At 53.5% G+C, this 12,872-nt stretch overlaps 1 protein-coding gene across 1 annotated transcript; it reads left to right on the top strand.

The window, feature by feature from the left end:
- Positions 1-4,020: 4,020 nt before the first annotated feature.
- VBP1 (VHL binding protein 1) lies at positions 4,021-12,102 on the top strand. Its single transcript, XM_032978474.2, has 6 exons — positions 4,021-4,166; positions 6,553-6,680; positions 8,207-8,273; positions 8,453-8,551; positions 9,373-9,511; positions 11,447-12,102. The coding sequence occupies exons 1-6, from the start codon at positions 4,116-4,118 to the stop codon at positions 11,518-11,520; spliced, it is 558 nt and encodes a 185-aa protein (XP_032834365.1). The 5' UTR covers positions 4,021-4,115; the 3' UTR covers positions 11,521-12,102.
- The last annotated feature ends 770 nt before the right edge of the window (positions 12,103-12,872 follow it).

The following is a 12,872-nucleotide window of genomic DNA, read 5'->3' as shown; positions in this document are numbered from 1 at the left end:
TCTCGAACCGCGACCAGATTATTTCCGGTGAGAATTTGGGGCCGTGGTCCCCAGGTGTGGCCGAACGTGATGGCACTTAACCCTTGTAAGTGGAATGTACAGAGTTTAAAACGCGCGGCCCACGGAAATCAATAAAAGCCAAACTTGAAGACCGCAGAATCTCCAATGAATGGGTTTTTATTTGATGCTCTCGGCAGCTGCGTGATGCTCCGGTGTTGACAAAATAACGGAGTTCGTGAAGCCGCCGGTGGTTATGAGATGTTAATTCCATCATCATCATCATCACGGTGGTTATGAGATGTTAACTCCATCATCACGGTGGTTATGAGATGTTAACTACATCATCGTCATCACGGTGGTTATGAGATGTTAACTACATCGTCGTCATCACGGTGGTTGAGATGTTAACTCCATCATCACGGTGGCTATGAGATGTTAACTACATCATCATCACGGTGCCTATGAGATGTTAACTACATCATCACGGTGGCTATGAGATGTTAACTACATCATCACGGTGGCTAGGAGATGTTAACTACATCATCATCACGGTGGTTATGAGATGTTAACTACATCATCATCACGGTGGTTATGAGATGTTAACTCCATCATCACGGTGGCTATGAGATGTTAACTCCATCATCATCATCACGGTGGCTAGGAGATGTTAACTCCATCATCATCACGGTGGTTATGAGATGTTAGCTCCATCATCATGATCACGGTGGCTATGAGATGTTAACTACATCATCATCACAGTGGCTATGAGATGTTAACTACATCATCATCACGGTGGCTATGAGATGTTAACTACGTCATTATCACGGTGGCTATGAGATGTTAACTACATCATCATCATCACGGTGGTTATGAGATGTTAACTACATCATCATCACGGTGGCTATGAGATGTTAACTACATCATCATCACGGTGGTTATGAGATGTTAGCTACATCACGGTGGCTATGAGATGTTAACTACATCATCACAGTGGCTATGAGATGTTAACTACATCATCATCATCACGGTGGTTATGAGATGTTAACTCCATCATCATCACGGTGGCTATGAGATGTTAACTACATCATCATCACGGTGCCTATGAGATGTTAACTGCATCATCACGGTGGCTATGAGATGTTAACTACATCATCACGGTGGCTAGGAGATGTTAACTACGTCATCATCACGGTGGCTATGAGATGTTAACTACATCATCATCAAAGTGGTTATGAGATGTTAACTCTATCATCATCACGGTGGCTATGAGATGTTAACTCCATCATCACGGTGGTTATGAGATGTTAACTCCATCATCATCACGGTGGCTAGGAGATGTTAACTACATCATCATCACGGTGGCTAGGAGATGTTAACTACATCATCATCACAGTGGCTATGAGATGTTAACTCCATCATCATCATCACGGTGGTTATAAGATGTTAACTCCATAATCATCACGGTGGCTATGAGATGTTAACTACATCATCATCACGGTGGCTAGATGTTAACTACATCATCACGGTGGCTAGGAGATGTTAACTACGTCATCATCATAGTGGCTATGAGATGTTAACTACATCATCATCACGGTGGCTATGAGATGTTGACTACATCATCATCACGGTGGCTATGAGATGTTAACTACATCATCATCACAGTGGCTATGAGATGTTAACTACATCATCATCACAGTGGCTAGGAGATGTTAACTACATCATCATCACAGTGGCTATGAGATGTTAACTACATCATCATCACGGTGGCTATGAGATGTTAACTACATCATCATCACGGTGGCTATGAGATGTTAACTGCATCATCATCACGGTGGCTAGGAGATGTTAACTACATCATCATCACAGTGGCTATGAGATGTTAACTACATCATCACGGTGGCTAGGAGATGTTAACTAGATCATCATCATCATCACGGTGGCTAGGAGACGTTAACTACATCATCACGGTGGCTAGGAGATGTTAACTACATCATCATCACAGTGGCTATGAGATGTTAACTACATCATCATCATCACGGTGGCTAGGAGATGTTAACTACATCATCATCACGGTGGCTATGAGATGTTAACTACCTCGCCGGGTGTACAGGAGGTCGTGGGTTCGATCCCGACCCTGCTGCTGTAGATTTGTAGTTTGGGTCTCTCTCTCTCCGTGGTCGCGTGGCATTTTCTCCCGGTCCTCCGAGTTCCCCCCTCAACATTTAGAAGCAACATCAGCACGCGTTTAGAGTTATTTCGCTGCTGCTATAAACGTGATGATGAAGATTCGTAGAGCAGCTATCGCTTGTGGCAGCTAGGGTCATTTCCCGATAAAGAGCGACCACAGCAGCTCAGCGGGGCCTTAGACACCTGGTCAAGTAAGAATAGTGAGTAGACGGGTGGGTGAGTTGGTGGGTGGGTGAGTTGGTGGGTGGGTGGGTGAGTTGGTGGGTGAGTGGGTGAGTGAGTGGGTGAGTGAGTGGGTGAGTGAGTGGGTGAGTGAGTTGGTGAGTGAGTTGGTGTGTGGGTGGGTGATTAAGTGGGTGAGTGAGTTGGTGTGTGGGTGATTAAGTGGGTGGGTGAGTTGGTGGGTGAGTGGGTGATTAAGTGGGTGAGTTGGTAAGTGGGTGGGTGAGTTGGTGGGTGGGTGAGTTGGTGGGTGAGTGGGTGATTAAGTGGGTGAGTTGGTGAGTGGGTGATTAAGTGGGTGGGTGAGTTGGTGGGTGGGTGAGTTGGTGGGTGAGTGGGTTATTAAGTGGGTGAGTGAGTTGGTGAGTGGGTGATTAAGTGGGTGGGTGAGTTGGTGTGTGGGTGAGTTAGTGGGTGATTAAGTGGGGAGTGAGTTGGTGAGTGGGTGATTAAGTGGGTGGGTGAGTTGGTGAGTGGGTAATTAAATGGGTGAGTTGGTGAGTTGATAATTAAGTGGGTGGGTGAGTTGGTGGGTGAGTGAGTTGGTGAGTGGGTGATTAAGTGGGTGGGTGAGTTGGTGAGTGGGTGATTAAATGGGTGAGTGAGTTGGTAAGTTGGTAATTTAGTGGGTAGGTAACTTGCTGGGTGAGTTGGTGAGTGGGTGATTAAGTGGGTGGGTGAGTTGGTGTGTGGGTGAGTGGGTGACTAAGTGGGTGGGTGAGTGGGTGATTAAGTGGGTGGGTGAGTGAGTTGGTGAGTGGGTGATTAAGTGGGTGGGTGAGTGAGTTGGTGAGTCGGTGACTAAATGGGTGGGTGAGTTGGTGAGTGGGTGATTAAGTGGGTGAGTTGGTGAGTGGGTGACTTAAGTGGGTGGATGGGTGAGTGAGTTGGTGAGTGGGTGAGCATTGGGTTGCTGGCATAAATGTCCACATTATAAGCCACTTCGTTTCGCTGCTATAATTTGTGATAGCCAGGGTCGTCTTCTGAAGAAGAGCAATAACATATTTTTCGAATCAAAGCTTTCGTGACTGCAAGGATTAATCTTCTTTGGTTCTTTCGGTAAAGTCACGTAGAATGAGAATAAAACAATAAATTAATGAAATAAAATAACACAATCAAATTCTCACGACGTTTCGGCCACAAAAGCTCTGTCGTCCCGACAGGTCTGTTCCTTTCACCTGATGAAGGCCACTTGTGTTGTGGCCGAAACGTCGTGAGAATTTTATAGTGTTGTTTTATTTTATTAATTTATTATTTTATTCTCATTCTACGTGACTTTACCGAAAGAACCAAAGAAGATAACAACATATTGCTTGATAGGAGGGCTTTCCCCTTTTTTTACTGGCAACAAAACAGGCGTGTTGAGACGTTAAAACACCAAACTGAATCGTGTCCGCACTACCCACAATGCTTGTGGTCAGAATGCGAACAATAGACACACACCCTGCCAACATGTTGTTTGTTGAACTAACGCGGAAAATTAGAAGGATCAACGATACAAATGCGAGATGGAAATGGATTGTGAATGCCTTCAATGCAGCAGTCGATCGACCAAGCCCGCCGCTGACATGACGTCATCGACGAACGCGGTCGTAGACGTCACGGTGGGGGGCGGGGGCACCCAAGTGACGACATCGCCCGCGGCCGTTGGTGGCCTGAGTGACGTCACGAGGGGGTGGTCACGTGGGCGTGGCTCTTTTGCAAAGATGGCGTCCGAGACGAAGTCGCATCTTGGAATTCCTGAGGCCGTCTTCATGGTTAGAGTCGCAGCACACAGACAAAGCGCCTGTGAAGGCCGGCACGGCACACGAGGAGGGGGGTTGGTGGCCAGCACCACGCCCGACCGCCTTTGTCTCCCCAGTGACGGTGTTCACTACACACCGCTACACCGGGTATTCATTTTGAGGCTGAGTCGACCTAGGGGAGGCCCAGGACCGGTTCAGATAAGCGTCGCTGGTGGTGGTGGCCGTAAGTGGGAATCGAACCCGGGTTCGCCGGGTTCGTAGCGCAGCGCGTTAACCGCTACAGTACCGCTGTCCACTCACACGCAGACACACACAGTCACACACAGACTTATACATACAGTCACACACAGACTTATACATACAGTCACACACACAGTCACACACAGACTTATACATACAGTCACACACAGTCACACACAGACTTATACACACAGACGCAGACTTACACACAGTCACACACAGACTTACACACACAGACTTATACATGCAGTCACACACACAGTCACACACAGACTTATACATACAGACTTATACATACAGTCACACACAGACTTATACAGTCACACACACAGACTTATACATATAGTCACACACAGACTTATACATACAGTCACACACAGACTTATACAGTCACACACACAGACTTATACATACAGTCACACACACAGTCACACAGACTTACACACACAGTCACACACACAGTCACACACAGACTTATACATACAGTCACACACACAGTCACACACAGACTTACACACACAGTCACACACACAGTCACACACAGACTTACACATACACTTATACATACAGTCACACACAGACTTATACATACACAGACTTACACACACACTCACACACAGACTTATACATACAGTCACACACACAGTCACACACAGACTTATACACACAGTCACACACAGATTTATACACAGTCACACACAGACTTATACACATAGTCACACACACAGTCACACACAGACTTATACATACAGTCACACACACAGACTTATACAGTCACACACACAGTCACACAGTCACACACAGACTTATACACACATACTTATACATACAGTCACACACACAGACTTATACACACAGTCACACACACAGTCACACACAGACTTATACATACAGTCACACACAGACTTATAGTCACACACACAGACTTATACACACAGACTTACACAGACACACAGACTTACACAGACGTATACATACAGTCACAGACTTACACACATAGACTTGCACAGACTTATACATACAGTCACACAGACTTACACACACAGTCACACACAGGCACACAGACATACACACACAGACTTACACACACAGACTTATACAGTCACACACACACAGACTTATACATACAGTCACACACACAGACTTACACAGAGAGAGACTCACACACACAGAGACTCGCACAGAGAGACTCAGACTCACAGAGAGAGACTCGCACAGAGAGAGACTCACACACACAGAGACTCACATAGAGAGTCACACAGAGAGAGACTCACACAGAGAGAGACTCACACAGAGAGAGACTCACACAGAGAAAGACTCGCACAGAGAGAAAAACTCGCACAGAGACACTCAGACTCACACAGACTCGGACTCGCTAACCCTGAGACTGCTGCTATTGCTACTGGTGCTGTTGCTATTGCTACTACTGCTGCTACTGTTACTGCTGTTGCTGTTACTGCTGCTGCTGCTACTACTGCTACTACTGTTACTGCTGCTACTGCTGCTGCTACTACTGCTACTACTGTTACTGCTGCTGCTGCTACTACTGCTGCTGTTGCTGCTGCTGCTACTACTGCTGCTGTTACTGCTGCTGCTACTACTGCTACTGCTGTTACTGCTGCTGCTGCTACTACTGCTGTTACTGCTGCTGCTACTACTGCTACTACTGTTACTGCTGCTACTGCTGCTGCTACTACTGCTGTTGCTGCTGCTGCTACTACTGCTGCTGTTACTGCTGCTGCTACTGCTGCTGCTGTTACTGCTGCTACTGCTGCTACTGTTACTGCTGCTGCTACTGCTGCTGCTGTTACTGCTGCTACTGCTGCTACTGCTACTACCGCTGCTGTTGCTGCTGCTGCTGTTACTGCTACTACTACTGCTGCTGCTGTTACTGCTGCTGCTACTACTGCTACTGTTACTGCTGCTGCTACTGTTACTGCTGCTACTGTTACTGCTGCTACTGTTACTGCTGTTGCTACTGCTGCTACTGTTACTGCTGCTGCTACTGCTGCTACTGCTGCTGTTACTGCTGCTATTGCTGCTACTGTTACTGCTGTTGCTGCTACTACTGCTGCTACTGCTGCTGCTACTACTGTTGCTGCTACTGTTACTGCTGCTACTGTTGCTGCTGCTACTACTGCTGCTGCTCCTTGCGCAGGAGGACGTGGACGCGTACATGAAGAGCAAGGGCAGCGGTGAGACGACGGAGTCGGTTCTCAAGCACCTGGACGAGCAGCACCAGAAGTACAAATACCTGGAGATGAACCTGCTGCAGAAGAAGCTCCGGTGAGCGCAGACGGAGAGGGCAGCGGGCACAGCCATCACCAGTACAGCCATCACCAGCACAGCCATCACCAGCACAGCCATCACCGCCACAGCCATCACCACCACAGCCATCACCACCACAGCCATCACCCCCACAGCCATCACCCCCACAGCCATCACCACCACAGCTATTACCGCCACAGCCATCACCGCCACAGCCATCACCGACAACAGCCATCACCACCACAGCCATCACCACCACAGCCATCACCATCACAGCCATTACCGCCATCACCACCACAGCCATCACCACCACAGCCATCACCCCCACAGCCATCACCACCACAGCTGTTACCGCCACAGCCATCACCACCACAGCCATCACCAGCACAGCCATCACCAGCACAGCCATCACCGCCACAGCCATCACCACCACAGCCATCACCGCCACAGCCATCACCAGCACAGCCATCACCGCCACAGCCATCACCGCCACAGCCATCGCCGCCACAGCCATCGCCACCACAGCCATCGCCACCACAGCCATCACCATCACAGCCATTACCACCACCGCCATCACCACCACAGCCAACACCACCACAGCCATCACTGCCACAGCCATCACTGCCACAGGCATCACCACCACAGCCATCACCACCACAGCCATCACCACCAACGCCATCACCACCAACGCCATCACCGCCACAGCCATCACCACCACAGCCATCACCGCCAACGCCACTACCAACACCATCACCACCGCCACTACCAACACCACCACCGCCATCACCGCCAACGCCACTACCAACACCACCGCCATTACCAACACCACCACCGCCGTCACCGCCAACGCCACTACCAACACCACCACCACCGCCATCACCGCCAACGCCACTACCAACACCACCACCCCCGCCATCACCACCGCCATCACCGCCAACGCCACTACCAACACCACCGCCATCACCACCGCCGCCAACACCACTGCCACCACCACCACCGCTGTCATCACCACCAACGCCACCATCACCACCACCGCCAACGCCCCCACCGCCATAACCACCGCCGCCAACGCCACCACCGGCAACGCCGCCAACGCCACCACCACCACGGCTGTCATCACCGCCACCACCACTGCCACTATCACTGCCAACACCACCACCACCACTGCCAACAACACCACCACCACTGCCAACAACACCACCACTGCCACCACCACTGCCAACACCACCACCACCACTGCCAACACCACCACTGCCAACAACACCACCACCACTGCCAACACCACCACCACCACTGCCACCACTGCCAACAACACCGCCACCACTGCCAACAACACCACCACCACTGCCAACAACACCACCACCACTGCCAACACCACCACTGTCATCACCCCGACCACTGCCGCCACCACTGCCACCACCCCCACCACCACCCCCGCCACCACGTGCATCACTCTACTAAGCGCGTGTGTGTCTGTGTGTGTGTGTCTGTGTGTGCGTGTCTGTGTGTGTGTCTGTGTCTCTGTCCATGCGCTTGTGTTCCAGGTTAAAGAACCAGGTGCCGGACATCAAGCAGTCTCTGGACATCATCCGGCACATGCAGAAGAAGATGGTGAGGAGTTGGTGGGCGTGGCGGAGCGGAGGGAGGGGAGATGGAGCAAACGAGCAGCAGAAGTAGGGGGGGTGGCATCACCCACCACCACATGGGTTGAGTCGGAGGGGGGGTGGGGTGAGTGGGGGGGGGTCCCCACCCACTGTGAGTGGGTGCTGAGTCTTGTGCCCTGCGTTCAGGACTCCACGGAACCGCTGAAGACTCACTTCCTGCTGCTGGACAACCTGTACGCCCGCGCAACCATCGCTCCCACCGACCGCGTGTGCCTGTGGCTCGGGGTGAGTCCACACGCGGCGACGCGGAGGGCCTCCCGCGTAGCCACAACGGGGCCGTCGGGGCCCGTGTGGTGTTAGTGTGGCCAGTAGCAGGACCTAAGAAGGCCGGCACCACCACCGCCACCTCCGCTATCATCACCGTCAAAGACAAAAGATCGCCCGGGTAGCCTGAACAGACCGTTGGGGCAAGTGCTGTGAGCGGGTAGCGTCTATGAAGGCCGACACGGCACACGAGGGGGTGGGTGGCCAGCACCACGCCCGGCCGCCTTTGTCTCCCCAGTGGCGATGTTCACTATGCACCGCTACACCGGGTACTCTTTTGAGGCCGAGTCGACCTAAGGGGAGGCCCCGGTGTTGGTGGCCGTGAGTGGGAATCGAACTTGGGTCTCGTGTGCGCGCAGGTGTACGCACGGACACTCACTCACGCGCGTGTGTGTGCGTCAGGCCAACTTGGTGTGTGTGTACGCACGGAAACTCACATGCGTGTGTGCGCGTCAGGCCAACTTGGTGTGTGTGTACACACAGACACTCACGCGTGTGTGTGTTTGTGCGTGCGTCAGGCTAACGTGATGTGTGTGTGTGTGTATACAGACACTCACGCGTGTGTGTGCGCACGTGCGTCAGGCTAACGTGCGTGCGTCCATGCGTGCGTCAGGCTAACGTGATGTGTGTGTGTGTGCGTGCGTCAGGCTAACGTGATGCTGGAGTACGAGGTGAGTGAGGCTAACGTGATGTGTGTGTGTGCGTGCGTCAGGCTAACGTGATGTGTGTGTGTGTGTGCGTGCGTCAGGCTAACGTGATGTGTGTGTGTGTGCGTGCGTCAGGCTAACGTGATGCTGGAGTACGAGGTGAGTGAGGCTCGCTCGCTACTCGAACGGAATCTGGACACAGCAACGCGCAACATGGAGCAGCTGGGCACCGACCTGGACTTCCTGCGTGACCAGTTCACCACCACCGAAGTCAGTATCCTTCCGCCGAGGAGACGGGAGAGTCGCCAGCCGGCGCACGTGAGCGGTGGTGCAGCGGTTAGCGCGTTGCACTACTGAGCTACCATTTTGCTCTTCTTCAGAAGCGTCGCTGGACGTCACAAATGATGGCTCGACGAGGTGGCTATCATCATCATCAACATCATCATCATCCACGTGGACATTTATAGCAGCAGCCAAATAACTCTAGGGCGCGTGACGTTGATTCTGAATGTGGAGGACCCGGAGACAAATCCACGCGGCCACGGGGAGAGAGAAAGAAAGATGCAAACTCCAAATCTACAGCAGCAGCAGCAGGCGTCGTCAGGGTCGGGATTGAACCCACGACCTCCTGCGTACCAGGAGAGGTAGTTAACATCTCCTAGCCACAGTGATGATGATGAGAGAGAGACGCAGACTGCAAATATACAGCAGCAGTAGCAGGCGTCGTCAGGGTCGGGATCGAACCCACGACCTCCTGCGTACCAGGCGAGGTAGTTAACATCTCCTAGCCACAGTGATGATGATGATGAGAGAGACGCAGACTCCAAATATACAGAAGCAGTAGCAGGCGTCGTCAGGGTCGGGATCGAACCCACGACCTCCTGCGTACCAAGAGAGGTAGTTAACATCTCCTAGCCACAGTGATGATGATGAGAGAGAGACGCAGACTGCAAATATACAGCAGCAGTAGCAGGCGTCGTCAGGGTCGGGATCGAACTCAGGACCTCCTGCGTACCAGGCGAGGTAGTCAACATCTCCTAGCCACAGTGATGATGATGATGATGAGAGAGACGCAGACTCTAAATATACAGCAGCAGGCATCGTCAGGGTCGGGATTGAACCCACGACCTCCTGCGTACCAGGCGAGGTAGAATGCAGCGACCCGGGTTCGATTCCCGCTCATGGCCAACACCGGCGACGATCTCAACCGGTGCTCGGCCTCCCCTAGGTCGACCCAGCCTCAAATAAGTACCTGGTGCGGTGCGTAGAAAACGTCGCCACTGGGGGAGAGACAAAGGCGGCCGGGCACGGTGCTGGCCCCACCCCGGTCACGTGCCACAGCGTCGGGCTTCATAGTCGCTGCTGCTGCTACTCGCTACTAACAGCACTTGCCACGACAGCCTGTTACAGGCTACGCGGGGGATCTTTGTCGACTCACTCATCCACTCACCCATCCACTCACCCACCTACTACTCATACACTCACTCACCTACTACTCATACACTCACTCACCTGCTACTCATACACTCACTCACCTATCGTACACTCACTCACCTGCTACTCATACACTCACTCACTCACCTACTACTCATACACTCACTCACCTGCTACTCGTACACTCACCTGCTACTCGTACACTCACTCACCTACTACTCATACACTCACTCACTAACCTACTAATACACTCACCCACCTACTACTCATACACTCACCTACTACTCATACACTCACCTACTACTCATACACTCACCCACCTACTACTCATACACTCACTCACCTGCTACTTGTACACTCACTCACTACTCATACACTCACCCACCTACTACTCATACACTCACTCACTCACCTACTACTCATACACTCACCCACCTACTACTCATACACTCACTCACCTACTACTCATACACTCACTCACCTACTACTCATACACTCACCCACCTACTACTCATACACTCACTCACTCACCTACTACTCATACACTCACCCACCTACTACTCGTACACTCACTCACCTGCTACTCATTGATTCGCCCACTCACCCACCCACTCATCTATCGACTCATCCACCCACCCACTCAGACACCCACTCACCCACCCACCTCTTAACCCTCTAGCCCCACCTCTGGCCCCGCCTCTCAACCCTCTGGCCCCGCCTCTAGCCCCCCTCCCCCGACGTTGGTGTTCTTCCTGAGCCAGGGTCGACGCGGCAGACATGGCCCGCGTCTACAACTGGGACGTGAAGCGGCGGCAGGCGGAGAGCAAGCAGAGCGGCGGCACCGCCTAGACCACGCCCCCCCCGCCTAGACCACGCCCCCCCCCCGCCACCCACGGGCGGAAAGCGGACGCGTGTCCGGGGCTGCTTGCTCCGGCGCTTGAAATTATGACTTCTTCTCCTACAACTTCTTCTCCTACGACTTCTCCCACGACTCCCACGGCCGCCGCCGCCGCCACGAGGCAGGGCTCGGCCTGCGTCAGCGCCACCGCCCACCGTGGCCACGGTGGTGACCACCCTGGCGTGCCTCTCCACGTGGTCCTCTCGCTCACCCCCGCCCCTTACACCCCCCTTGTCCCTCTCCTCTCACCCCCCCCTTTGCCCCCCCCCTCCCCTTTGCCCCCCCTCCCCCTCTCAACACCCCCCTCTCGCCCGCCACCTCCTCATGCCAGCCCCCAGCCCCCCCCCCTTATGCCAGCCCCCCCCCCCCCCCCCCATGATGGTTGTGCCGAGACGGCCGTGACCGTGACGGTTGTGCCGTGACGGTTGTGCCGTGACGGTTGTGCCTGCCGTGCTCAGTCTGCTCGTCACCATGTCGGGCACGCCGGCGCCGGAGGGCGAATAATAAAGTTGAGTTGGGTCACTCGGAACGTCTCCGTGGGTTGTCGCCCCCTGCTGTGTTTGTGTCTAGAGTAGCTCCTCTGTGATGCGGCTCTCAAACCATTAGGGGGCCCCGGGTTTCTTGGCCACGGCTCGGCTCAGGCTCGGGGCTCCGGTGACCGTGGCTCAAGCGAGCCAGGGCCACCGGAGCCATGGCTGGCTCGGGGCTCCGGTCGCCATGGCAGCGAATCTGCGAGCTGCTGCGCTCGTCCGCAGCCTCCGGATTACCACCACCCTCGCGTCACCTCCACTTCTACCTCCTCGGTTGGCTCCGTACGGTGCGAAAGAAGTCCAGCGTGCACCAAGGCGATGTCGTGGTCAGCATGAGACCTCCCCCCGCCACGTGTGAATGGACTTACAATAGGCAACACAACTCATCGGCGGGGAATAGAGCGGGCGGCTGAACAAAAGCTCCATCGACAATTCGCCACGCGCTTGCGATGGCGATATCGGCCGCATCGACGGTGAGCCCTCGCGCTGGTCTCAGCCGCCGGGCTCGGTCGAGCTGCTACCGTTTGCGATGGCGAGGTCGCTTCTGAAGACAGAAGCTACACTGCAGCTCAAGTTGGGGCCTTCTTCGCACCTGGTAACGCTGAATGTAGTTTTAGGCCAGGGGTCCCCCAACCCCCGGGACCGCGGACCGGTAGCGGTCCGTGGCCTGTTAGGAACCGGGCCGCACAGCGGGAGGTGAGAGCGGCGAGTCCGTGCGTGGCCCCCCGCCCCCATTGTTTTATTATTTACCACTTCCGTCCGCGCCTCTCCCG

The sequence above is a fragment of the Petromyzon marinus genome, chromosome 66 (genome assembly GCF_048934315.1).
Source record: "Petromyzon marinus isolate PM22_M1 ecotype Great Lakes invasive population chromosome 66, UKy_Petmar_22M1.pri1.0, whole genome shotgun sequence".
Classification (NCBI taxonomy): domain Eukaryota; kingdom Metazoa; phylum Chordata; class Hyperoartia; order Petromyzontiformes; family Petromyzontidae; genus Petromyzon; species Petromyzon marinus.
This window is presented reverse-complemented; position numbering and strand designations above follow the sequence as displayed.